Raw genomic sequence first — 26,922 nt, 5'->3', positions numbered from 1 at the left:
AGCAATACATTTACATGTCCAGTCCATTCCTTTATTAATGAGAAATCACCGTTTAACTTGATATGCAAATGAGGCTGAAGAGCTACTGTAGATCTGAAGCCTCTGTCACTTCAGCTCTAAGCCTCACCCAGCACTGCCTCCTCCTGCTTGCTGACATCCTCAATGCTCTGTGACTTCAGGAAGAGGAGCCATCAATTAAGAAGGAGGTGGCGGTAGTAGGCAGAAAATAGAGCTGGAGTGACAGAAGCTTCAGATCTACCAGAGTCCTTCAGCCTCATTTGCATATCAATTCAAATCCTGATTTCCCAGTAATTGAGGATTGGACCGGCCATGTAAAGATATTGCAGGACTTGTCTTTGAAAGTGCTACATGCACGCATAAAGAGTATGGGGTGTGGGAGGGGGGCATTACGTGAATGCACTGGGGTGGAAGACGATGGATACCCAAAATGGACGTCCTGGGATTCTCCTGTCTGGAAATTCCACAGTGGATAAGCTTGTGTGTATTGTGTGCACATGCCCCTAATGAAGCAGCAGTATAGGGGGGAGTTGAGAGACCGCAGATCACTTAGTGCAGCGATTCAGTTTTCAGCCTCAGGACAGGTCACTTTTTGCCTATACCGCAATCATCCCTGAGATTGGGGAAACTACAATTCCCAGCATGCACCTGGTTGTTGGGGCACGTTGAGAATTATATGTTTGCAGCGACTGCACAGTGACCCATCACAGTGGAAAAAAAAAGGGTATGATTTTCATCCAGAAAAGTAGGACTAGTGACATGCAAGCGCCACACAATTTTTCACACCTAGCATCCGATTGCAATGCGAGTTTAACATGAGATCTACATAGAGAATTACTGTCATTTACAGTGCTTGTGCATTTTACTGTGAGTTTTTAATAAATGATTATTCTTCTGAAAAAAAAAAAAATGTTGTGGGGTCCTGTGTAATTTTGTTAACCAGCAGAGGGAAAGCCAACAGCTAGGAGCAGGTATTTATAGCCCGGGAATGGCGGTAATACCCATGGAGGTTCCTATTAATTTCGGCTCACAACTGTATCTTAGCCTTCAATGGGTATTAAAATAGAGGACCCCTATATATAAATAAAAAAAAAAAAAAAAAGGGAGCAGGGTCCCACTACAATTAATAACCAGCAAAGGCTAGGCAGAAAGATGCAGGCTAATATTAATAGGCTAGCAAGGAGCCATGGATATTGACCCCCTCCCAGACGTAAAACATCAGCTCCCAGCCGCCCCAGAAAGGCGCATCCATAAGTGCCTCGCTGTGACTCATAGATTAACATTGGTCCGAGTGCAATCAGATTTTTTTTTTATCAGATTGCACTCGTCCGTTTTCTTCGCAGATGAGTATGAGCCCTTAGGGATCAGGCTGAGCGCAGTCACTCACCTGCTAGGATGTCTGTGAGTAATCGCAGTGGCAGGTTCAGGAACTCCTCGCTATCACACAGCTGTGACAGGTGGGTTTTGGCGCAGTGTTTCGCCGCAGTGTAAAGGGAGGTGTCGCTGTGCTGATCCGCCAACCACATGATCTGCAGACAGTTCTTCACCTGCACCGTCCGCACCAGGAAGCGAGAGCATTCTTCAAACAAAGAGATCAGTTGGTACATGTCCGCCACCTCGTAGGTCTCCTGCAACTCCTCCAGCCGCAGCTTCACAGTCCCATGATAGATGTAATCCACCAGTAACTGGAACACGCGGGCGCTGACGTCCTGCAGCTGGATCACGCGGTTACGTCCCTCCTTTAGATTGGACGCAAACATGGAGCGAAAGAAGCAGCTCTGGGCCGACAGAACCAGCCGGTGCAACTGGAACTCCTTCCCCTCCACCAGGATGGTGACGTCCGCAAACAGCTGCTCCTCCATGCACAGCTTCATGATGCTCTGAGCCACCCGGCTGCTGTGGGAGCGATCCGTAAACGTGTACGTCACAAAGTAATTCTCCTCAGAGGTGCCGGCCAGGTTCTGAGACGCCGCTTCATCTGAAGAAGGGTCCATGGTCTACAATACGCCTGAGATGCAAGTGCCTGGGAAGCAAAGCAGACGCAAAAACAAGGCTTAGTGATGGAATCTACGAGTCGCAGTGATCAACCAGGTGTCAATGACGGCGCGAGAAACATTTACACAAGTCTGAATGGACGGAGTAGATTTACAGCGCACCTCCACCCGGTGAGCACAGAAGGCAGGAGTCCAGGAGGTGGAGCCGGGTCCCTGCACTTACACCCCAGAAAGGGGGAGACCCTGAAGGATTCCCTGCTTTGTACTTTATGAGATTTACGGTCTCACTCTCCCCAAAACCTAAAGCACATCTGCAGCCCATCAGCTCCTGACTGTGCACAGGCCGGGGTCAGGAGAGCCCAATTGTGCGGATATAGGGGGTCCAATGGATGACGGTGTGGTGCATCACTAGTACCTACCCATCGCGGCAATCAGCCCCCAGACAGTCAGGACAAAGGTTTGACACTTGGGGGCCACAAAAAAATCCAGGTGTGACCAAAAGAGATCGTATTGAGAGATTCTCCTTAACAGGCTGGAAGCCTGAGGCTGCACTACTGAGGCGCCTGATGTCAGACACAAGGAATACTGCGCCTGACAGGAGTCCGTAAGGGGCACGCCGTCATCAGAATCCGACATGGTGGGGGCTTCAGGCGTCACACCCTTCCAGCGGTCTGCACGGCGTCGGCGCACCATGTCCGGGTGCTAGTGCCCACCGATGTCAGATCACGTCTGGACAATCCCTTTAATTCCATGCACGGCCTGTGGCTCGCCCAGCAAGGGGGTCAGGGTCGCTGCACGCTGGGGGGGGGTCAGGGTCGCTGCACGCTGGGGGGGGTCAGGGTCGCTGCACGCTGGGGGGGGTCAGGGTCGCTGCACGCTGGGGGGGGTCAGGGTCGCTGCACGCTGGGGGGGGTCAGGGTCGCTGCACGCTGGGGGGGGTCAGGGTCGCTGCACGCTGGGGGGGGTCAGGGTCGCTGCACGCTGGGGGGGGTCAGGGTCGCTGCACGCTGGGGGGGGTCAGGGTCGCTGCACCCTGGGGGGGGTCAGGGTCGCTGCACGCTGGGGGGGGTCAGGGTCGCTGCACGCTGGGGGGGGTCAGGGTCGCTGCACGCTGGGGGGGGTCAGGGTCGCTGCACGCTGGGGGGGGTCAGGGTCGCTGCACGCTGGGGGGGGTCAGGGTCGCTGCACGCTGGGGGGGGTCAGGGTCGCTGCACGCTGGGGGGGGTCAGGGTCGCTGCACGCTGGGGGGGGTCAGGGTCGCTGCACGCTGGGGGGGGTCAGGGTCGCTGCACGCTGGGGGGGGTCAGGGTCGCTGCACGCTGGGGGGGGTCAGGGTCGCTGCACGCTGGGGGGGGTCAGGGTCGCTGCACGCTGGGGGGGGTCAGGGTCGCTGCACGCTGGGGGGGGTCAGGGTCGCTGCACGCTGGGGGGGGTCAGGGTCGCTGCACGCTGGGGGGGGTCAGGGTCGCTGCACGCTGGGGGGGGTCAGGGTCGCTGCACGCTGGGGGGGGTCAGGGTCGCTGCACGCTGGGGGGGGTCAGGGTCGCTGCACGCTGGGGGGGGTCAGGGTCGCTGCACGCTGGGGGGGGTCAGGGTCGCTGCACGCTGGGGGGGGTCAGGGTCGCTGCACGCTGGGGGGGGTCAGGGTCGCTGCACGCTGGGGGGGGTCAGGGTCGCTGCACGCTGGGGGGGGGTCAGGGTCGCTGCACGCTGGGGGGGGTCAGGGTCGCTGCACGCTGGGGGGGGTCAGGGTCGCTGCACGCTGGGGGGGGTCAGGGTCGCTGCACGCTGGGGGGGGTCAGGGTCGCTGCACGCTGGGGGGGGTCAGGGTCGCTGCACGCTGGGGGGGGTCAGGGTCGCTGCACGCTGGGGGGGGTCAGGGTCGCTGCACGCTGGGGGGGGTCAGGGTCGCTGCACGCTGGGGGGGGTCAGGGTCGCTGCACGCTGGGGGGGGTCAGGGTCGCTGCACGCTGGGGGGGGTCAGGGTCGCTGCACGCTGGGGGGGGTCAGGGTCGCTGCACGCTGGGGGGGGTCAGGGTCGCTGCACGCTGGGGGGGGTCAGGGTCGCTGCACGCTGGGGGGGGTCAGGGTCGCTGCACGCTGGGGGGGGGTCAGGGTCGCTGCACGCTGGGGGGGGTCAGGGTCGCTGCACGCTGGGGGGGGTCAGGGTCGCTGCACGCTGGGGGGGGTCAGGGTCGCTGCACGCTGGGGGGGGTCAGGGTCGCTGCACGCTGGGGGGGGTCAGGGTCGCTGCACGCTGGGGGGGGTCAGGGTCGCTGCACGCTGGGGGGGGTCAGGGTCGCTGCACGCTGGGGGGGGTCAGGGTCGCTGCACGCTGGGGGGGGTCAGGGTCGCTGCACGCTGGGGGGGGTCAGGGTCGCTGCACGCTGGGGGGGGTCAGGGTCGCTGCACGCTGGGGGGGGTCAGGGTCGCTGCACGCTGGGGGGGGTCAGGGTCGCTGCACGCTGGGGGGGGTCAGGGTCGCTGCACGCTGGGGGGGTCAGGGTCGCTGCACGCTGGGGGGGTCAGGGTCGCTGCACGCTGGGGGGGGTCAGGGTCGCTGCACGCTGGGGGGGGTCAGGGTCGCTGCACGCTGGGGGGGGTCAGGGTCGCTGCACGCTGGGGGGGTCAGGGTCGCTGCACGCTGGGGGGGTCAGGGTCGCTGCACGCTGGGGGGGTCAGGGTCGCTGCACGCTGGGGGGGTCAGGGTCGCTGCACGCTGGGGGGGTCAGGGTCGCTGCACGCTGGGGGGGTCAGGGTCGCTGCACGCTGGGGGGGGTCAGGGTCGCTGCACGCTGGGGGGGGTCAGGGTCGCTGCACGCTGGGGGGGTCAGGGTCGCTGCACGCTGGGGGGGGTCAGGGTCGCTGCACGCTGGGGGGGGTCAGGGTCGCTGCACGCTGGGGGGGGTCAGGGTCGCTGCACGCTGGGGGGGTCAGGGTCGCTGCACGCTGGGGGGGGTCAGGGTCGCTGCACGCTGGGGGGGGTCAGGGTCGCTGCACGCTGGGGGGGGTCAGGGTCGCTGCACGCTGGGGGGGGTCAGGGTCGCTGCACGCTGGGGGGGGTCAGGGTCGCTGCACGCTGGGGGGGTCAGGGTCGCTGCACGCTGGGGGGGTCAGGGTCGCTGCACGCTGGGGGGGGTCAGGGTCGCTGCACGCTGGGGGGGGTCAGGGTCGCTGCACACTGGGGGGGGTCAGGGTCGCTGCACGCTGGGGGGGTCAGGGTCGCTGCACGCTGGGGGGGTCAGGGTCGCTGCACGCTGGGGGGGTCAGGGTCGCTGCACGCTGGGGGGGTCAGGGTCGCTGCACGCTGGGGGGGTCAGGGTCGCTGCACGCTGGGGGGGGTCAGGGTCGCTGCACGCTGGGGGGGTCAGGGTCGCTGCACGCTGGGGGGGTCAGGGTCGCTGCACGCTGGGGGGGTCAGGGTCGCTGCACGCTGGGGGGGGTCAGGGTCGCTGCACGCTGGGGGGGGTCAGGGTCGCTGCACGCTGGGGGTGGTGGTTATGGTTTTGTCCCTCATATGTGACGGGGGCACAATACCAGGCGCCCCAAGGACGAGTCGGCGGGTGCCAGAGCCCCTGGGGTGTAAAACCCCCAAATACATGGCCGGAGAGGTGACCCAGCCATGGACGGAGCACTACACTGAGCCAGTGACCGTCTCTCCAGGGCACAGCCGCCATGCCACAGGTACCTGGCAGCACTGACACTGCCCACGCCCAGCATTACCCGCCGGGGTCACACCGCGCCGACTACAAAGTATGGAAGGAAAAACAACAAAGAAGAGTCACAAGGGAGAGTGACGGGGATTGTAGTCGGGTGACGTCATACGCCAGGGTTCATGGAGGAAAAAGCCGAGAAACGTGCTGTGAACGCGTCAGGAAGGCACCGACAGACCGCGGGACGGGATTCAGCAGCGTCAGCTCCCAGCAGCCATCACTCACCGGCCCCGGAGCTCCCCGAGCCTTCCCACGCAGTCTGACACCGGAACGTTCTAGGTCAGGAACCCAGAGCGCTGGAATCTACACCGGAAGTTATCAGGAACGCTTTACTGGGAGGACCGGAGAGGCTGTAGTGACTTCCGCTCTATTTCGTGTGCCCTTGTCTGTCCGTCAGGTGGAAAGATGCTGACTGCAGTGCGGGCGGCGCAGCGGGGTCTGCTCCGGGGAGGTGAGGGCAGCGTAGTACTACAAGTCTCAGCACTGGCGGCTCACTGGAAAGTCAGGATCAGTAATGTAATGTATATACACAGTGACTGCACCAGCAGAATAGTGAGTGCAGCTCTGGAGTATAATACAGGAGGTAACTCAGGATCAGTAATGTAATGTATGTACACAGTGACTGCACCAGCAGAATAGTGAGTGCAGCTCTGGAGTATAATACAGGATGTAACTCAGGATCAGTAATGTATTGTATGTACACAGTGACTGCACCAGCAGAATAGTGAGTGCAGCTCTGGGGTATAATACAGGATGTAACTCAGGATCAGTAATGTAATGTATGTACACAGTGACTGCACCAGCAGAATAGTGAGTGCAGCTCTGGAGTATAATACAGGATGTAACTCAGGATCAGTAATGTAATGTATGTACACAGTGACTGCAACAGCAGAATAGTGAGTGCAGCTCTGGGGTATAATACAGGATGTAACTCAGGATCAGTAATGTAATGTATGTACACAGTGACTGCACCAGCAGAATAGTGAGTGCAGCTCTGGAGTATAATACAGGATGTAACTCAGGATCAGTAATGTAATGTATGTACACAGTGACTGCACCAGCAGAATAGTGAGTGCAGCTCTGGAGTATAATACAGGATATAACTCAGGATCAGTAATGTATGTACACAGTGACTGCACCAGCAGAATAGTGAGTGCAGCTCTGGAGTATAGTGCAGGATGTAACTCAGGATCAGTAATGTAATGTATGTACACAGTGAGTGCAACAGCAGAATAGTGAGTGCAGCTCTGGAGTATAGTGCAGGATGTAACTCAGGATCAGTAATGTAATGTATGTACACAGTGACTGCAACAGCAGAATAGTGAGTGCAGCTCTGGGGTATAATACAGGAGGTAACTCAGGATCAGTAATGTAATGTATGTACACAGTGAGTGCAACAGCAGAATAGTGAGTGCAGCTCTGGAGTATAGTGCAGGATGTAACTCAGGATCAGTAATGTAATGTATGTACACAGTGAGTGCAACAGCAGAATAGTGAGTGCAGCTCTGGAGTATAGTGCAGGATGTAACTCAGGATCAGTAATGTAATGTATGTACACAGTGACTGCAACAGCAGAATAGTGAGTGCAGCTCTGGGGTATAATACAGGAGGTAACTCAGGATCAGTAATGTAATGTATGTACACAGTGACTGCACCAGCAGAATAGTGAGTGCAGCTCTGGAGTATAATACAGGATGTAACTCAGGATCAGTAATGTAATGTATGTACACAGTGACTGCACCAGCAGAATAGTGAGTGCAGCTCTGGAGTATAATACAGGATATAACTCAGGATCAGTAATGTATGTACACAGTGACTGCACCAGCAGAATAGTGAGTGCAGCTCTGGAGTATAGTGCAGGATGTAACTCAGGATCAGTAATGTAATGTATGTACACAGTGAGTGCAACAGCAGAATAGTGAGTGCAGCTCTGGAGTATAATACAGGATGTAACTCAGGATCAGTAATGTATGTACACAGTGACTGCACCAGCAGAATAGTGAGTGCAGCTCTGGAGTATAATACAGGATGTAACTCAGGATCAGTAATGTAATGTATGTACACAGTGAGTGCACCAGCAGAATAGTGAGTGCAGCTCTGGAGTATAATACAGGATGTAACTCAGGATCAGTAATGTATGTACACAGTGACTGCACCAGCAGAATAGTGAGTGCAGCTCTGGAGTATAATACAGGAGGTAACTCAGGATCAGTAATGTAATGTATGTACACAGTGACTGCACCAGCAGAATAGTGAGTGCAGCTCTGGAGTATAATACAGGATGTAACTCAGGATCAGTAATGTAATGTATGTACACAGTGAGTGCACCAGCAGAATAGTGAGTGCAGCTCTGGGGTATAATACAGGATGTAACTCAGGATCAGTAATGTACATACACAGTGACTGCACCAGCAGAATAGTGAGTGCAGCTCTGGAGTATAATACAGGATGTAACTCAGGATCAGTAATGTAATGTATGTACACAGTGACTGCACCAGCAGAATAGTGAGTGCAGCTCTGGAGTATAATACAGGATGTAACTCAGGATCAGTAATGTAATGTATGTACACAGTGACTGCACCAGCAGAATAGTGAGTGCAGCTCTGGAGTATAATACAGGATATAACTCAGGATCAGTAATGTATGTACACAGTGATTGCACCAGCAGAATAGTGAGTGCAGCTCTGGAGTATAGTGCAGGATGTAACTCAGGATCAGTAATGTATGTACACAGTGACTGCAACAGCAGAATAGTGAGTGCAGCTCTGGGGTATAATACAGGAGGTAACTCAGGATCAGTAATGTAATGTATGTACACAGTGACTGCACCAGCAGAATAGTGAGTGCAGCTCTGGAGTATAATACAGGATGTAACTCAGGATCAGTAATGTAATGTATGTACACAGTGACTGCACCAGCAGAATAGTGAGTGCAGCTCTGGAGTATAATACAGGATATAACTCAGGATCAGTAATGTATGTACACAGTGACTGCACCAGCAGAATAGTGAGTGCAGCTCTGGAGTATAGTGCAGGATGTAACTCAGGATCAGTAATGTAATGTATGTACACAGTGACTGCAACAGCAGAATAGTGAGTGCAGCTCTGGGGTATAATACAGGATGTAACTCAGGATCAGTAATGTATGTACACAGTGACTGCACCAGCAGAATAGTGAGTGCAGCTCTGGAGTATAATACAGGATGTAACTCAGGGTCAGTAATGTAATGTATGTACACAGTGACTGCACCAGCAGAATAGTGAGTGCAGCTCTGGAGTATAATACAGGATGTAACTCGGGATCAGTAATGTATGTACACAGTGACTGCACCAGCAGAATAGTGAGTGCAGCTCTGGAGTATAATACAGGATGTAACTCAGGGTCAGTAATGTAATGTATGTACACAGTGACTGCACCAGCAGAATAGTGAGTGCAGCTCTGGAGTATAATACAGGATGTAACTCAGGGTCAGTAATGTAATGTATGTACACAGTGACTGCACCAGCAGAATAGTGAGTGCAGCTCTGGGGTATAATACAGGAGGTAACTCAGGATCAGTAATGTATGTACACAGTGACTGCACCAGCAGAATAGTGAGTGCAGCTCTGGAGTATAATACAGGAGGTAACTCTGGATCAGTAATGTAATGTATGTACACAGTGACTGCACCAGCAGAATAGTGAGTGCAGCTCTGGGGTATAATACAGGAGGTAACTCAGGATCAGTAATGTATGTACACAGTGACTGCACCAGCAGAATAGTGAGTGCAGCTCTGGAGTATAATACAGGAGGTAACTCAGGATCAGTAATGTAATGTATGTACACAGTGACTCCACCAGCAGAATAGTGAGTGCAGCTCTGGGGTATAATACAGGATGTAACTCAGGATCAGTAATGTATGTACACAGTGACTGCACCAGCAGAATAGTGAGTGCAGCTCTGGAGTATAATACAGGATGTAACTCAGGATCAGTAATGTACGTACACAGTGACTGCACCAGCAGAATAGTGAGTGCAGCTCTGGGGTATAATACAGGAGGTAACTCAGGATCAGTAATGTACACAGTGACTGCACCAGCAGAATAGTGAGTGCAGCTCTGGAGTATAATACAGGATGTAACTCAGGATCAGTAATGTACGTACACAGTGACTGCACCAGCAGAATAGTGAGTGCAGCTCTGGGGTATAATACAGGAGGTAACTCAGGATCAGTAATGTACACAGTGACTGCACCAGCAGAATAGTGAGTGCAGCTCTGGAGTATAATACAGGATGTAACTCAGGATCAGTAATGTAATGTATGTACACAGTGACTGCACCAGCAGCATACTGAGTGCAGCTCTGGGCACGCCCAGGAAGAGGAGGAGCGTCTGGGCTGAGCTCTGCAGGCTAGGCTTTTGCTAAGCTCCTGGGAAGGGAGGTTTTTCCTGCAAGGACTTTCCATCTGCCCCCTTCCCAGGAAAGAGGACTCTACCTGGGACTGAGCGCCGGGGCTGTGCCCCTGGCTCCCACCCTTCGGCAAGCCAGCTGGGGGTGGGGGGCCTCATCCACCACCAGGAGGCCCAAGGCACAGCCAGCCAGTCCCAGGGATGGGGAAAAAGCGGACCCCAGGGGGCCGCAAGGCTCCAGGGTCCGGGACCCCCGAAGTGAAGGCTGTGGCGGGCCCTTCCCCCGGAGGTGCAGCAGCCGGCAGAGGTGAGGCGGGGCCCCCCCTTAACGTCTGGGGCTCCAAGGTTGCGGGAGAGCCAGCTACCACCTACGCCTCCCGCATTCATGCCCACCTCTCCGAGTATGAGGAGGCCGGCAAGCAGCTCAGGAGACTCCGGGGGGAGTTGGAGGGAGCCTGGGTCATCAGTAAAAACAGGCTCCCTGCCTCAAAGAGAGCGGAGGTCACCGCCACGGTCAAGCAGCTGAAAGGGGAGATTCGGGCCCTGGAGGACCGGCGAAGTACCATCATGGCCGGCAGCGGCCCCTTCCAGGAGAAGCTGCAGAACGAGGACCGGTTCAGGGCCATGGCCGGTGGGTCTCCTGGGGGGGTCAGGAGTCCCCATCCAGGTGGAGGAAAGCGAGGAGGAGGAAGAGCAAGATGGCACCCACACCACATCCGGGCCACCTCCACCTGAAGACCTGGCGGACACCAGCGTGAGCCAGGTAACATGCAGCGGGATAGCCCCCGAGCAGGTGGCCCTCCCGCTGGACTCCAGTAACGCGGAGGAAAGCGGGAGCGAGGGGGAGGATGGAGGGAGCGGGAGTAGTTCTGAGGGGGGCTGCCTCATCCTTAAACAAGTACGGCAGACGGAATCCCCAGCACGGTTTGGCACGCTGTTGTTTGGGGATGAAGTCTGCCCGGAGGATGAGGCAACCGGGAGGAGAAGAAACAGGAGGCGCAGGCGTAAGGCCTCTGAAGGCGTGGAGGAACAACTGGTTTTTGCTCCTCTTCCCGGGGCCCCTCTGTCCCGCTGTGTGGAACCCGCTACCCACCCCGGCTCGGGCCCTGTGGTGGGTCCGCAGCGAGGGAGCGGGGAGAGAGATGACTGTTGTGACCTGACTGTCGCATCTGGTGACAGTTCAGACCAGGGCAGCGACATGGAGGTCGGTGCTGGTTGTGGTGGTGGTGTCCGGGCTCAGCCCTCGGTGGCAGGGGGGGCTGGCCTGGCACCAGGTAAAGTTGGTACAGCCAGGGCCGCACCTCCGGCGGCGAGTGCTGGGGCTTCTGGACCCCCCACGTACGGATCCGCTAAGTCTGGATCGCTAGTGGGGGTCCAGAAGCCTAGGAAGGGCGAACAGAACATCAAGCAGCAGCTGAGGCGGTGCAAAGTGCTGGTCGCTCCCATGTCGGCGCCTGTGGTGAGAGCGGGGTCTCCGGCACGTCGACCCAAAAAGGGGTCCGTGCAGGGGGCTCCGCCGCCGCTGGGCGACGAGGGGGAGTGGCCGGCCTTGCCTGTCTCAAGTGGTGGGCATAGGGTGGCGGCGGTGGTCCGTGAGGGGGGCGTGGCCTCCCCGAGTGTTGCCCGGCCTGCAAAGGCTGTGCCGTGCGGGGGGGGGCATGTCCTCCTCGGCCGTCGTCCCACCCGCTGCGTCCGCGTCACCCGGGGGGCGTGGCCTCGCAAGGGGTCGCTGCTCTGCCCGTGGTGGCTGTGACTGGCGGGGGGCGTGGCCTCAGCGGTCGCGGCTCCGCCCGCTGTGCTCGCGTCACCCGGGGGGGGCTCTGCCTGGGGTGGCTGCGACCGGCGGGGGGGCGTGGCCACTGCGGGCCCGCTGTACTCTGTCCCACCCACCCTTCCAAGTAATGCTGTGCTGCCCCCAAAAGCTGGCGGGGAGTTGTCGGGGTCCCCGGCCCACCTACCTTCATCTGAGGGTGCGGGGACTCTGGCGCTCCCTGGCAAGCCGGCAGCGGGGGTGAAGAAAAGTGCAGGGCAGGGAGCGGTGCCAGTGGCCGTCCCTGCCCAGAGTAAACAAAACTCGGAAAAAGAAAAAAAAATGGAGCTGAAACCAGGAGCTGCTGTTGCTCCTAGGCCCAGCCAGGGCAGAGTGCATGATGTCATCAGCACTGAGGCATTTAAAGGGGCAGCAGCGCTCCTGGACAGGAGCTGGAGTAGCTCCCAGCAAGAGAGCTCAGGGCCCCCAGCAGGCAAAGAGAGGAACTACACTGGTTCGGGAAATGTAAAAAATGTAAATAATGTTGCTATGTTCACCAATTGTGCGAGTGAGAGTGAGTACGAAAGTGGAGTGGACATATTTGAGGAGATGTTTGCTGAAGTGAATGGTGATATGAGTGACATGGATGAGGGAGTGAGTGCTACTGTGAATGTGGGTGAGTGTGCTGGAGTGAATGGTGGGGTGAATGCAAATAATAAAAGAGTGAATGGGAGAGTGACTGGGAGGACGAATGAGGGTGCTGGCACAAGTGGTGGTAGTGGTGTGAGGGCTGGCCCATCTGCCACTCCGGCCGCGAGACCCCAACGCAATTATGCGGGGGCCGCGGCTGGGGGTCGGGGTGGTTCTGGGGGGTCTCCTCGCCTCCGGGCTCCAGGGACGGCGTTTCGCACCGCCGTTTCCTGGAGGCTCTCAAAAGGGGAGATAGATCAATAGTGGTAGAGGGGAGGACGGTGGACTTGTCTTTCTGGATAGAGAGACACGGCCTTGCTGCCTTCCAAAATCAAAGGGAGGGAGGGACTGTTTGGTCTCTCCCCACAGCCGGGCAGGGGCCGCCAAGAAGGAATGTGGTCCGTCTTAGGTGGGGGGGCAGTGAAGCTTGTCCACCTAGGAGCAAGGTGGTGGAGCTCCTCCTTAAGATGGGCTTCGGGGCGAATGACATCTTTGCCCTGATACATCCTTCGGCTTCCCGCTTCTTCGACGTCAGCTTCGTGCGGCCATAGGGGCTTGAGCTCTTTTGGTCGAATTACGAGCTGGTGCGAGAAGAGCCCGGATGGTGAGACTTCGTGGCTCAAGCGGTGTCTTGCCAAAATTCCGTCAAGCGAGTGACCGTGGTTACATGTAACGAGTCACTCGCAGGCATGGACATCATGACGTGGCTTTCCCGTTACGGGGAGGTCACCGAGGTCCCAAAAAAGAACAGGGACGAATTCGGCATCTGGTCGGGGGGCTGGACTTTCATGGTTAAATTGAAGGTTTCAGGCGGCACGGTCACCCACATCCCTTCCTCGGCGTTCCTGGGAAGGGACAGGATCCTGGTCTTCTACCAGGGGCAACCGAAGGTCTGCCACAAGTGCGGCGACCCCACCCACTTCAGCGCCAACTGCAAGGTGCAGAAATGTGCCTTGTGTGGTGGGTCATCTGGCCGCCTTGTGTAAGGATATTCGGTGCCACCTGTGTGGTGACCTAGGTCACCCTCTCAGCCGCTGCCCTCGCTCCTTCTCTAATGCCGCCGCAGGCCTTGTGGGGGGAGACCGTGGGGGGGGCAACCCCCGGTGGCGTTTCTTCTGCTGTGACAGGTGGTGGCGGAGGAGGAAGGGCTGAGGGGCCAGTGAGGAAGGGCAATGCTGCAAGGGGCCCCGCGTACCAGCGGAGGCAGGAAAAGCGCCAGGAAGGTAGGGGACAGGTGGAGCCTCGGGCAACCGGGGTGATGCCTGCTCCTCCCTCCAGGCCCGTGGCCAAAGCCTCTGAGGCCCTGGGGGAGAGTGCGGTGAGTGAGGAGATCAGGAGGATGGATAGAGAGGAGAAAGCGGCTGACTCAGACGACTCCTCTCGTTATGAAAGTGTCGACGAGGATGTCAGAGAGCAGCCTACAGCATCAGGTGGCAAAACCAGGCGTGCCAAGCGCAAAACGGGGGGGAAGAAGGCTGACAAGCCTTCAAAGTCTCCCCCGCCCCCGACCACCAGGGTGCACACGGAAGGGCCCGCTGACCCCCCTCTGATCAGACTCTCCAACCGGTTCAGCGCCCTCGGAGGTTCAGATGATGAGCCGCCAGACGAGGGTGCTGGGCCGGGGGCAACACCGGAGGGTCCTTCAGGGGATGGCGGAGTCCGTCCCTCAGGGGGTACTGTTCCTCCTGAGGGGGGGACAGACCTGGAACCCGGGGGCGAGGACACCGGGGGGGTGGGATGGACACGTCGGGAGCTTCCCTGAAAAGGAAGGTGTCTGACCCCTCCCCAGGTGGAGGTGATAGTGGGGCAGGGAAGAAACTGGCCATCCAACTCGATCACCCATGATGGCTGAACTCGCCCCGTTGACGCTGGCATCCATTAATGTCGCCAGCATTAAGTCAGATGCGGCTCGCTTCACGGCCTCTGATTTTTTTCTCCCGGATTGAGGCAGAAATTTTATTCTTGCAAGAGACCAGACTAACGGACATGGGGGCCATCTTTAAAGCACGGAGGGAGTGGAGGTGCGGGCCCTCATACTGGTCTCTTGCGGCCGAGCCGTATAGCGGGGTGGCAGTCCTTTTTAAGACTGCAGCTGTTGAATGCCGACGGGTTACTGAGTTGGAAATGGGGAGGTGCCTGATCCTAGATGTCTTCATGAGGGGACAAGAGCTCCGGCTCATCAACATCTACGGCCCACAATCCAAGTGGGACCGCAAATGTCTCTTCCTGAGGATCAAGCCCTTTCTTTTTACCAGCCGGCAGGTGGTCTTCGGTGGGGACTTCAACACCATTACGAGGTCCCGTGACCGGGGGGGTCCCGGAGATCGCCTGGCTTATGATAGCGTCGCGTTGAATAGCATAGCCAGTGAAGCTCGCCTGGTGGATGTCCACATCCGGCACACCCCAGGTCACGGGGGTTTCACCTACCTTAGGGGTAGCAGTAGGTCTAGAATAGACAGGTTTTTTTTGAAGGAGGACGCCATCTTTTCTGCTGTGTCCGCAGTTGAGGTGGAGTTCTCCGATCACTGTCTAATTTTCTTTTCTCTGAATGTTGCAGAGACTCATCGGATGGGAAGAGGGCTGTGGAAGCTCAATTCGTCCCTGCTGGAAGAAGCGGAGGTGAGACAATCCTTCGAGGATTTTCTTCAGGGCCAGGTACCGCTGTTGGATCTCTGTAGTAGTAAGTCAGAGTGGTGGGAGATCTTCAAAAAGCGGGTGGCGGGGTTCTTCCGTCAGCTCTCGAGCCTCAGGAGTCTGAACAGGCACCGCTTGTACCAGGCCCTGGGGAGGAAACTCGAGCAGCTTGTCTCGACTGGAGGTGACCGTGAGGAAATCTCCAGAGTGAAATCTTTGCTCAAGAGGTGTCAGTATGATAGGCACACATCTTTAGTTTTTGAGAGGGACTTCGGGAAGTACCGCTCGCCCGACCCTTACAGAAACTGTAAGATGTCAGTGAATTGTAAGATGGTGACAGGACTGATCGACAGTATGGGGTCCCTGAACAGATCCAAATCAGGGATCCTGGAGGTGGTCAGATCCTTCTACTCACACCTCTTGGAAAAGAAGGATCTGGATCGGGACAGGATGTCGGCTTTCCTGGCTGAAACCGTCCATTGATGGGCTTCGGCCCAAGAAATCGCCAGGTCCGGATGGCTTAACATCCGAGTTCTATAAGACTTTTAGGGACTCCTTGGTCCCCCTCTTGACAGGGGTATTTAATGAGTGTCTCTCCTCGGGTACCGCTGTTGGATCTCTGTAGTAGTAAGTCAGAGTGGTGGGAGATCTTCAAAAAGCGGGTGGCGGGGTTCTTCCGTCAGCTCTCGAGCCTCAGGAGTCTGAACAGGCACCGCTTGTACCAGGCCCTGGGGAGGAAACTCGAGCAGCTTGTCTCGACTGGAGGTGACCGTGAGGAAATCTCCAGAGTGAAATCTTTGCTCAAGAGGTGTCAGTATGATAGGCACACATCTTTAGTTTTTGAGAGGGACTTTGGGAAGTACCGCTCGCCCGACCCTTACAGAAACTGTAAGATGTCAGTGAATTGTAAGATGGTGACAGGACTGATCGACAGGACGGGGTCCCTGAACAGATCCAAATCAGGGATCCTGGAGGTGGTCAGATCCTTCTACTCACACCTCTTGGAAAAGAAGGATCTGGATCGGGACAGGATGTCGGCTTTCCTGGCTGAAACCGTCCCTGAGCCAGGGGGTGATCCCTCTCTTGGTGTTTTGGCAGAAGAAATCAGGGAAGAGGAAGTGAGACTGGCCATTGATGGGCTTCGGCCCAAGAAATCGCCAGGTCCGGATGGCTTAACATCCGAGTTCTATAAGACTTTTAGGGACTCCTTGGTCCCCCTCTTGACAGGGGTATTTAATGAGTGTCTCTCCTCGGGCACTCTTCCCGACTCAATGAGGAAGTCAGCCCTCATTATTCTGTCAAAGGGTAAGGATCTGTCCCGTATCGAGAATTGGCGTCCCATAGCGCTTCTCGATACGGACCGGAAGGTTCTGGCCAAGGTGCTGGCCAATCGGCTGGTGAAGTTTGCACCCCGGCTCCTTTCAGGGGCCCAGCATTGCTCTGTTCCAGGCCGCAGTGCTGTGCTCGGTGTCCGAGAGGCAGTGGAGCAGGGTAGGGCAGGTCACTGGGGGGGGTACTTGCTGTCATTAGATCAAGCGAAAGCCTTTGACTGGGTCAACCACGAGTACCTCTGGTCCGTCCTTCTGAGGTATGGTCTGCCTGGGAGGTTTGTAAAATGGTTCGAGATCTTGTACCAAGGGGCTGAGACTTTTCCGCTGGTGAACGGTTGGTCAGGTCGCCCTTTTGAGGTGGGTTCTGGGGTCCGTCAGGGCTGTCCGCTGAGCCCGCTTTTATATGTGTTCGCGATCGATCCCTTCCTAAGGAGGGTAGATTGTGGACCGTTGGCGGGAGTCGGGATGGACCAGGCGGGCTCTGGGTCCTCTCTGAGGGTGGTGGCGTATGCTGATGATGTTTCCCTTTTCGTGTCCTCGAGAGGGGAGGCGGATTGGGTCATGTCGGAGGTAGTGCGCTACTCGGAGGCATCCGGGTCCATGATCAACCGGGATAAGTGTGAAAGTCTCTGGCTGGGAGGGGGAGATCCCAGGTTTGATCTCTCGGACACCCTTCCAGGGCCCCAGGCCACCGCCAAAATTCTAGGCATCGAATTTGGCCCCGGGGATTACCCCCAGCAAAATTGGGAGGGCAGACTTAAGATCGCCGCCCAAAAGGTGGACCAATGGAAGGGTTGGTCTTTAACCCTGAGGGAAAGGGTTGCCCTGGCTAAAGGCTTTCTGCTACCTTTATTAATATACCTGGGCAGTGTGTGCATCTTGCCGGAACCTCTCTGGACACGGGTCTATAGCCTGTTCTTCCAATTGTTATGGGGGAATAGGCTTAACCTAATCAAGAGGGAGGTTACATACCGTACGAGGAGACTAGGCGGGTTGGGTATGGTTAACCCGGTGGTGTTTCTAGTAAACACCTTTCTTAAGACTAACATCTCCAACCTCTGGCTAGAGAGGGCTCCTCCGTGGGTAGTCTCCTGCAAGGGTTGGCTTTGGCCTTTCATCCAGGAATGGGAGACAGGAGGGCAGGTGAAGGACCTACGCACACCTCATGGGCATCTCCCGGCTTACGCTACCCCGGTTCTGAAGGTGATCCGCCGGTGGGGTCTGGGAATGTGGGAAATCAGGACCATGTCGAGGCAATGCCTTGACAGGAGGGTCCTGTTGACCCATTTCCAGAAGCCCCTGGCTCTAAGCGGATCCCCATGAAGTTTTGGCACTTGACCTGGCGTTGCTTCCACGGGAGGCTGTATGTAAAGGATAACTTGAAGTGCAGGAAATCCGATGATCGGGGTTGTCCCCGTGAGGAGTGTGGCGACGTGCTGGAAAGCATGGAGCACTTCCTGCTTCAGTGTCCCTTTAATGCAGAGGTGTACAACAGGGTGGGTGCTTCCATACGTTGGCCGCGGCTGGCGTCCCTCTCCTACGCTGAGTGGGCCTATGGAGCGTTCAGATCCCTGGGTGGTCGGGACCCGTGCACTTTATTCCTAGTCAGTGTAGTGGTTAGGTTCTACACTTGGAATGCACGGTGCCTAGTTTCGACGCGGAAAAAAACCCTCCCAAGGGATGAGGTGGTAGGAAACATCTTGGGTGACCTGGTGAAGGTCCGTTCTTTGGAGTTTGAAAGGTTGGGTGTGAGGAAGGCCTCTTGGCTTTGGAGAGGCCTCTCCTTTTAAAAACGCACTCAAGGGAGAGCTAGCTCCGTGTGAATGAGGGTAGGGATAGCATAAGTTTCACTGGGTGTGTTAGGGACAGAAGTAGGGGCAGATAGGGACAGGGTGGGACAGGCACTGAGGGACAGATAGAGAGTTAGTTATGATAAGTTAGGTAGAGTAGGGACAGGAAGGGACAGATAGGGACAGTTTCTTTAGGGACAGAAGCAGGGACAGTCTTAGTTGTTGAGGGACAGGGTGAATGAGTTAGTGAGGGACGGGGCCTCGAGAACTCCTTTTCCTGGTGGTGGGCTAAAAGCATGCCACTCTAGTCTTTTGTTTTGGAAACATAGAGCATTAATGGATATTGGGCTTGCAGGCACTGAACTTGGGCCTGTAAGAAACGTTTTGAAGGAAAAATATGGTGTATTTAGTAATTAATTATATTTAATTGGTGTTATATTGTATTATGTATTGTATTGTATTGCATGTTATTATGTGTTGTGTATGTGTTATTATTTTCTTTTAGTTAGAGGGCATGGGAGGGTATAGTGAGGTTGGGAGGGGGGTGAATGGGGGAGGTGAGAATGGAAAAATCAAAGGACCCCAAGTCAAAGGGAAGTGGCAAGTGGAGATATACCATGGACCATGGAGGAAAAAGTCATGCTGGAGCACATCGGAGGCAAATGGTGGGGGTTTTTTTTTTCTTGAGGGGCATAAAACTTTCGTGCTCCTCAAGTAGATGTGATAAGGCCACGAATTGTTATGGACCTTGTGGAGTGATAGGCCATGGACGTAAATGGACCTGTGGTGAGGAAAAAGGTGGGGGGAAAAAAAATTAAAAAAAAAAAAAAAAAAAGTATAGGGGTGGTAAGCTCGGTGGCGGTTCTTTTTGCCAAGTTAATGGCTAAAGCTAATTTTGAGGCAGTATGGGCCGGAAGTATTTCTTTAGTTAGTTATTTATATATAGGTATGGGTGGGAAATGTGAATGGGGTGTGAACGGGTATGCATGAGGATGAATGGATTATATCTGGGGTTTTTTATTTTTACTTTTTAAATTGTATAGTGTTATTGGAGAGTTCCTGCTGGGGGCCTTCCAAGCTGGAAAGCTTGAGGACCACAAAGGACATTGCAAGTTTTGCACAGGCGTTGTATGTTTTTGTATGGTTTTGTCTTGTTTTTTGGTTCTGGAATGTTGTTTTTGTCTGTCTTACGTATTATGTATTGTGTTTTTGATATTTTTATAATAAAAGATACAGGATGTAACTCAGGATCAGTAATGTAATGTATGTACACAGTGACTGCACCAGCAGAATAGTGAGTGCAGCTCTGGAGTATAATACCGGATGTAACTCAGGATCAGTAATGTAATGTGTGTACACAGTGACTGCACCAGCAGAATAGTGAGTGCAGCTCTGGAGTATAATACAGGATGTAACTCAGGATCAGTAATGTACATACACAGTGACTGCACCAGCAGAATAGTGAGTGCAGCTCTGGAGTATAATACCGGATGTAACTCAGGATCAGTAATGTAATGTGTGTACACAGTGACTGCACCAGCAGAATAGTGAGTGCAGCTCTGGAGTATAATACAGGATGTAACTCAGGATCAGTAATGTACATACACAGTGACTGCACCAGCAGAATAGTGAGTACAGCTCTGGGGTATAATACAGGATGTAACTCAGGATCAGTGATGTAATGTATGTACACAGTGACTGCACCAGCAGAATAGTGAGTGCAGCTCTGGGGTATAATACAGGATGTAACTCCGGATCAGTGATGTAATGTATGTACACAGTGACTGCACCAGCAGAATAGTGAGTGCAGCTCTGGTGTATAATACAGGATGTAACTCAGGATCAGTGATGTAATGTATGTACACAGTGACTGCACCAGCAGAATAGTGAGTGCAGCTCTGGGGTATAATACAGGATGTAACTCCGGATCAGTGATGTAATGTATGTACACAGTGACTGCACCAGCAGAATAGTGAGTGCAGCTCTGGTGTATAATACAGGATGTAACTCAGGATCAGTGATGTAATGTATGTACACAGTGACTGCACCAGCAGAATAGTGAGTGCAGCTCTGGGGTATAATACAGGATGTAACTCCGGATCAGTGATGTAATGTATGTACACAGTGACTGCACCAGCAGAATAGTGAGTGCAGCTCTGGTGTATAATACAGGATATAACTCAGGATCAGTAATGTAATGTATGTACACAGTGACTGCACCAGCAGAATAGTGAGTGCAGCTCTGGAGTATAATACCGGATGTAACTCAGGATCAGTAATGTAATGTGTGTACACAGTGACTGCACCAGCAGAATAGTGAGTGCAGCTCTGGAGTATAATACAGGATGTAACTCAGGATCAGTAATGTACATACACAGTGACTGCACCAGCAGAATAGTGAGTGCAGCTCTGGAGTATAATACCGGATGTAACTCAGGATCAGTAATGTAATGTGTGTACACAGTGACTGCACCAGCAGAATAGTGAGTGCAGCTCTGGAGTATAATACAGGATGTAACTCAGGATCAGTAATGTACATACACAGTGACTGCACCAGCAGAATAGTGAGTACAGCTCTGGGGTATAATACAGGATGTAACTCAGGATCAGTGATGTAATGTATGTACACAGTGACTGCACCAGCAGAATAGTGAGTGCAGCTCTGGGGTATAATACAGGATGTAACTCCGGATCAGTGATGTAATGTATGTACACAGTGACTGCACCAGCAGAATAGTGAGTGCAGCTCTGGTGTATAATACAGGATGTAACTCAGGATCAGTGATGTAATGTATGTACACAGTGACTGCACCAGCAGAATAGTGAGTGCAGCTCTGGTGTATAATACAGGATATAACTCAGGATCAGTAATGTAATGTATGTACACAGTGACTGCACCAGCAGAATAGTGAGTGCAGCTCTGGGGTATAATACAGGATGTAACTCCGGATCAGTGATGTAATGTATGGCATATCCTGGAGTGTAATGCAGGATGTAACTTGGGATGAGTACAGGGTGTATATATTCCCATGTATTTGCTGCCCCTGGCTGAGTTATATCTTTGGCGATGTGATCTGGGCAGAGCATTACATGCTGTTCTGAAAATGGTGTGTAAGGAAAGAATTAGAATTAAGGTTGATTTCTTCGCTAATTATTTTTGGATCCAACCAGTGAGCCCTCTTTGATTGTGATATTGGGGGTTGTATTTCCCGTGAGTGTTCCTTGCGCTGCTCCGTTCTGGGTTTGTGACTGATGGAGGCAGCAGCGTCCTCACCTGACTGCGCCTCTTTGTCTTGCAGCCTCCGCTCTCCGTGTGCTGCCATCGGTGCGATGCGAGGCCTCCGCCACAGAGACCAAACGTATGTAACTCTTCTAGTCATTTATTTGTAGAGGTAAAGGACTCTTGTGCTGGGACAATCTCTAGGGAGGATTCAGAGTTCTCTTTGCTTCTATGTGGGGCTGATAGTCTTAGTAAAAATCGTCCTAGCTGCGTCCGGGTGATCATCTGCTTACCTGGGCCTTCCGTCTGCTGCCAGTCCGAGCTTTGCACCAGAAGGAAACAAGGTTTCGTTAGTATTTGAAGACTTTTTCCTAAATCAGTTCTCACCAGATCACAACATTTATTAACACCCCGGACCAGCCCCCTCCTGATGTCCCCGGATCCCCCCCCCTCCTCTGATGTCCCTGGATCCCCCCCCCCTCCTCTGAGGTCCCTGGATCCCCCCCCCCTCCTCTGAGGTCCCTGGATCCCCCCCCCCTCCTCTGAGGTCCCTGGATCCCCCCCCTCCTCTGAGGTCCCCGGACGAACCCCCCCTCCTCTGAGGTCCCTGGACGCACCCCCCTTGATGTCACTGGACCCCCACCCTCCTCTGAGGTCACTGGACCCCCTCCTCTGATGTCCCCGGACCACCCCCCTCTGAGGTCACTGGATCCCCCCCCTCCTCTGAGGCTCTGAGGTCCCTGGATCCCCCCCCCCCTCCTCTGAGGTCCCCGGACGCACCCCCCCTCTCTGAGGTCCCCGGACGCACCCCCCCTGATGTCCCTGGACACCTCCCCTCTCTGATGTCTCTGGACCAGGCTGCTAAACTCACTTAGGTCCCAGATCAGACTGTGCTCCAACATTAGACCAGCGCATAGACTTGTTCAGACAATATAAATGGACAATTTAGCCTTCCCGCTGCTCGGTCCTCTACCCCTCCAGGGGCCGCACACAAATCCTCCTGACCATGCCCCCTTATTACTTGCATTGCCGTGTGCCACGTCTGCCGCATGTCTCCCTGTGTCCGGGACATCAGCAGTTTCCCTCCTTACAGGTCCGGTGTGTGTGTGGGGTATGCGGCTGCAGCAGGAGCCTCTCCCTACTCTGTAATCTTAGACATGTCACCCTTTCCTGTGTTTCAGCGACGGTTCGTCCAATGGATGCCGCTCTACAGAACCAGCTCAGCGCATTCGGCGAGTACGTAGCAGACATTCTTCCCAAGTACGTGCAGCAGGTTCAGGTGAGTTATCGGCCGCTGTGCACACAGACGGGGGCAGAAGGCAGGTGAGCGCTGCTCTTCACATCACACTTTCCAGCACCGGAGGCCTCCGCTCGCTGCACCCGTTGAGCGGATTGAGGCTTTATCTGCAGCTCTAGTTTTACATTTTGCATTTCCCGCTGGTGTGCATCTGTATTGTAAATCCCCGATCCCGCCAATCCTTATACTTGCCTAATATATGACATAATTACCCATTATTAGTCACCCAGGGTCCAGCAATGCCATCCTGCACCGGGGGCACAGACCCAGATCACTGCCGTAGTCTTAGGGTAGGTCACTAATATCAGATTGTGGGGGTCTGAGACTCAGAAAGATTTGTAGCTCTTCCCACGGGCGTATGTGCCCAGTGTACTGAGCTGGGGCACCTCAACTCTGTGCACATCATAGTGGACGCTCTGTGTACTGCAGCACCGATCAAATTCACTTCTATAGGAGCTGAGCTGCAGTACCAAGAGCGGCCAGTAGACTGTGCACAGAGCTGTTATGTTCCAGCTCCACACAGGAAGACCTTCAGGCGGCCGTGGGGTTTGTAGACAGCTGATGAGTGGGCGCCAGGTGTTGGATTTATACTAATATGATATTGATGACGTTTCATAATAGGCCATGAATATTGTCATCCTGTACATCCCCTTTAAGAATGTTTGTGTCTGAATACTCACAGAGTAGATGTGGAGAGGCTGTTGCTGCAGACAGTTGTCTTACAGTCACACACAGGACAGAGAGAGGAGGCTCCTGCTGCAGACAGTTGTCTTACAGCCACACACAGGACAGAGAGAGGAGGCTCCTGCTGCAGACAGTTGTCTTACAGCCACACACAGGACAGAGAGAGGAGGCTCCTGCTGCAGACAGTTGTCTTACAGCACACACAGGACAGAGAGAGGAGGCTCCTGCTGCAGACAGTTGTCTTACAGCCACACACAGGACAGAGAGAGGAGGCTCCTGCTGCAGACAGTTGTCTTACAGCCACACACAGGACAGAGAGAGGAGGCTCCTGCTGCAGACAGTTGTCTTACAGCCACACACAGGACAGAGAGAGGAGGCTCCTGCTGCAGACAGTTGTCTTACAGCCACACACAGGACAGAGAGAGGAGGCTCCTGCTGCAGACAGTTGTCTTACAGCCACACACAGGACCGAGAGAGGAGGCTCCTGCTGCAGACAGTTGTCTTACAGCCACACACAGGACAGAGAGAGGAGGCTCCTGCTGCAGACAGTTGTCTTACAGCCACACACAGGACAGAGAGAGGAGGCTCCTGCTGCAGACAGTTGTCTTACAGCCACACACAGGACAGAGAGAGGAGGCTCCTGCTGCAGACAGTTGTCTTACAGCCACACACAGGACAGAGAGAGGAGGCTCCTGCTGCAGACAGTTGTCTTACAGCCACACACAGGACAGAGAGAGGAGGCTCTTGCTGCAGACAGTTGTCTTACAGCCACAGACAGTTGTCTTATAGCTACACACAGGGTAGCAGAGGAGGTAGATTCTTCTGCTACAGATAGTTGTCTTTATAGGCACAAACAGGACAGAGGGGGAGGTTCCTGCCGCAGACAGCTGTTTTACACCCAAACACAAGGCAGAGGGGGGAGGCTCCTGCTGCAGACAGTTGTCTTATAGCCACACACAGGACACTGAGGAGGAGGAGGACATGGCTGAGCTTCTTTCTGGAAAGTTAGCCGACGTGGGAAGGAATTGCCTTTTTGATTTTTTTTCCTGCATTTTGGAAAGCCCCTGTACGAGCTGCTTATGGCTGAAAACGCTGATACCCTACGATCTCCCTGCAGCCATCAGTTCTGTTAACTGTCACTCATTTCTTTTTCTTGGCTGCCAGAAATAATGTGATGTGTTCAGCATTAGATCACGGCTCCAGGCACAAGCCGCAAAAGTGAATGTCAGATCTGGAGGGTGCTGCTGCGGTCAGTGACTGGCTGCTGCGGTCAGTGACTGGCTGCTGCGGTCAGTGACTGGCTGCTGCGGTCAGTGACTGGCTGCGGCGGTCAGTGACTGGCTGCGGCGGTCAGTGACTGGCTGCGGCGGTCAGTGACTGGCTGCGGCGGTCAGTGACTGGCTGCTGGGGTCAGCGACTGGCTGCTGGGGTCAGCGACTGGCTGCTGGGGTCAGCGACTGGCTGCTGCGGTCACGGCTCTATGTGCACCTTATATTGAGGATTCCCAAAGACCTGGAAACCCTTTAATCATTAATGATTGTCTGCAGCGCCGCTCACCTCCTGCCCTTGGGCTGCCTTATTTTCATTTTAATTTCCTACTATGTTCTCTCGTAGGTCACGTGCTTTGGGGAATTGGAGATAATGATCCACCCTGATGGAGTCGTCCCCGTCCTGACGTTCCTCCGTGATCACACGAATGCTCAGTTTAAGTCCTTGGCTGATCTGACCGCTGTGGATATCCCGACGAGACAGAACCGCTTTGAGGTGAGCGCCGGCTGCAGTCTCCACCGCTATACACCTGGTATGTGAATTACAATGGCTCCATTTCTGACTGTCAGGCGTCTGCATCACTATCGCTGATCGGCCATGATGAGACTCCGATTTCTTTGCATTTCCCTCAGTTGTCTTATTGAAGAGCATCAGTCAGTGTCTCCCCAGCCAGAAATGGCTGATAACAGGGAGCAGTAGATTATATATAAGAGAACGGTGCCGGTGCTGCGCCCTCACACGCCGACAGTAGATTAACCCATTCCATGCCTTCTGCATCTTTTCCAGATTGTCTACAACTTGCTGTCTTTGCAGTATAACTCCCGGATCCGTGTGAAGACTTATGCAGATGAGCTCACCCCTATAGACTCCATTGAGTCCGTCCATAAAGCTGCAAATTGGTATGAGAGAGAGGTGAGCGCGCGGCTCGTGTGAACTCGTACGATCCGTAATAACGAGTCTCATCGGATCAAAAGTCCTGATATATTGGGGATTGTCGGCAGCGGTCCCTGCACTCCGTACACACATGGACGCCCTTCCAGTCAGGTGCAGCGCTCCTCATCGGGGAACTGGGAGTATGTGGATTGTGGTCAGTGACTGAGCGGCAGGGATATGATTGGCTGATTCCACCGTAAACATCAATGATCAATGTGACGCCGCAGTGAACGGTTATCGATCAATCAGGGGTGTCACTTATGACTTATTGGTGGGGTACATCCACTGGGACCCCACAGACCTGAAAGCTCCTTTATTTTATCATGAAGGCTTCCAGTCTGGAATCTCCTTTTAGCGTTTTTACAAGAGATGGCGCTCTCACAGTGATTGTTGCTTATTGCATTCCTGTCTGATGTCTTAGGTTTGGGATATGTACGGCGTCTTCTTTGCCAATCATCCTGATCTGAGGAGGATCCTTACAGATTACGGGTTTGAGGGGCATCCGTTCCGTAAGGACTTCCCTCTGTCCGGATATGTAGAGGTAAGTCTGGTCCACGGGAAGCTTTATACAGGGGTTAGGTGCGAGGCATTTGTGTCATTTATGATTTTATGGCTGCAGGGGGCGCTCTTGTATTCTAATACTGGGAGTCCTATTGCTGGGGCTTCCACCAATCCTGAGCCCTCCCTGCTCGGCATCGTCCCCTCCCTGCTCGGCATCGTCCCCTCCCTGCTCGGCATCGTCCCCTCCCTGCTGCTCGGCATCGGCCCCTCCCTGCTGCTCGGCATCGGCCCCTCCCTGCTGCTCGGCATCGGCCCCTCCCTGCTCGGCAGCGCTCTCAGCCACCCGTTTGTTCAGAGTACTCCTCTTGGCCCCAGAGGTCCGGAATGCTCCCCTGCAGGGGGAGAACAGTGATGGAGATGCAATCTCTCACTGATGGCCCATACACAATGTCATGTCCTTGCCAGGTTCGTTATGATGACGAGGTGAAGCGCGTGGTGGCAGAGCCGGTGCAGTTGTCCCAAGAGTTCAGAAAGTTTGACTTGAGCAGCCCATGGGAGGCCTTCCCAGCCCACCGGGAGGCGCAAGAGAGCCCGAAGCTGGAGGCAGGAGAAACTAAGGAAGCGAAGTGAAACCAGCGCTGACGTGAGAACGTCCGCATCCCCGAAACGATATTTATGTACATAGAATAAAGATCTGAAGTCTTGGAGAA

At 54.7% G+C, this 26,922-nt stretch overlaps 2 protein-coding genes across 3 annotated transcripts in view; one reads left to right on the top strand and one right to left on the bottom strand.

Annotated features, from left to right (window-relative positions):
* KBTBD4 (kelch repeat and BTB domain containing 4) overlaps nt 1–6,085 on the bottom strand; it is a 12,847-nt gene extending 6,762 nt beyond the window's left edge. The window contains exons 1-2 of one of the 2 annotated variants that reach the window (XM_073541552.1): nt 5,951–6,085; nt 1,406–2,041 (exon numbers count right to left, since the gene is read on the bottom strand). In XM_073541552.1, coding sequence (XP_073397653.1) covers nt 1,406–2,012 — 607 coding nt within the window. In that variant the 5' untranslated portion in view covers nt 2,013–2,041; nt 5,951–6,085. Of the gene's footprint in view, nt 1–1,405; nt 2,042–2,431; nt 2,583–5,950 lie in introns of those variants that run through there. The other variant, XM_073541553.1, reaches the window with a different exon arrangement.
* NDUFS3 (NADH:ubiquinone oxidoreductase core subunit S3) lies at nt 6,044–26,922 on the top strand. Its single transcript, XM_073541559.1, has 7 exons — nt 6,044–6,176; nt 21,608–21,667; nt 22,710–22,807; nt 25,124–25,273; nt 25,565–25,690; nt 26,133–26,252; nt 26,678–26,922. Exons 1-7 carry the CDS (start codon nt 6,131–6,133, stop codon nt 26,840–26,842), a joined length of 765 nt encoding a protein of 254 aa, XP_073397660.1. The 5' UTR covers nt 6,044–6,130; the 3' UTR covers nt 26,843–26,922.

This window comes from Dendrobates tinctorius, unplaced genomic scaffold (genome assembly GCF_039654945.1).
Source record: "Dendrobates tinctorius isolate UK_male_01 unplaced genomic scaffold, ASM3965494v1 ptg000124l, whole genome shotgun sequence".
Taxonomy (NCBI): domain Eukaryota; kingdom Metazoa; phylum Chordata; class Amphibia; order Anura; family Dendrobatidae; genus Dendrobates; species Dendrobates tinctorius.
The sequence above is the reverse complement of the archived record's forward strand: the minus strand, read 5'-3'. Positions and strand labels throughout refer to the sequence as shown.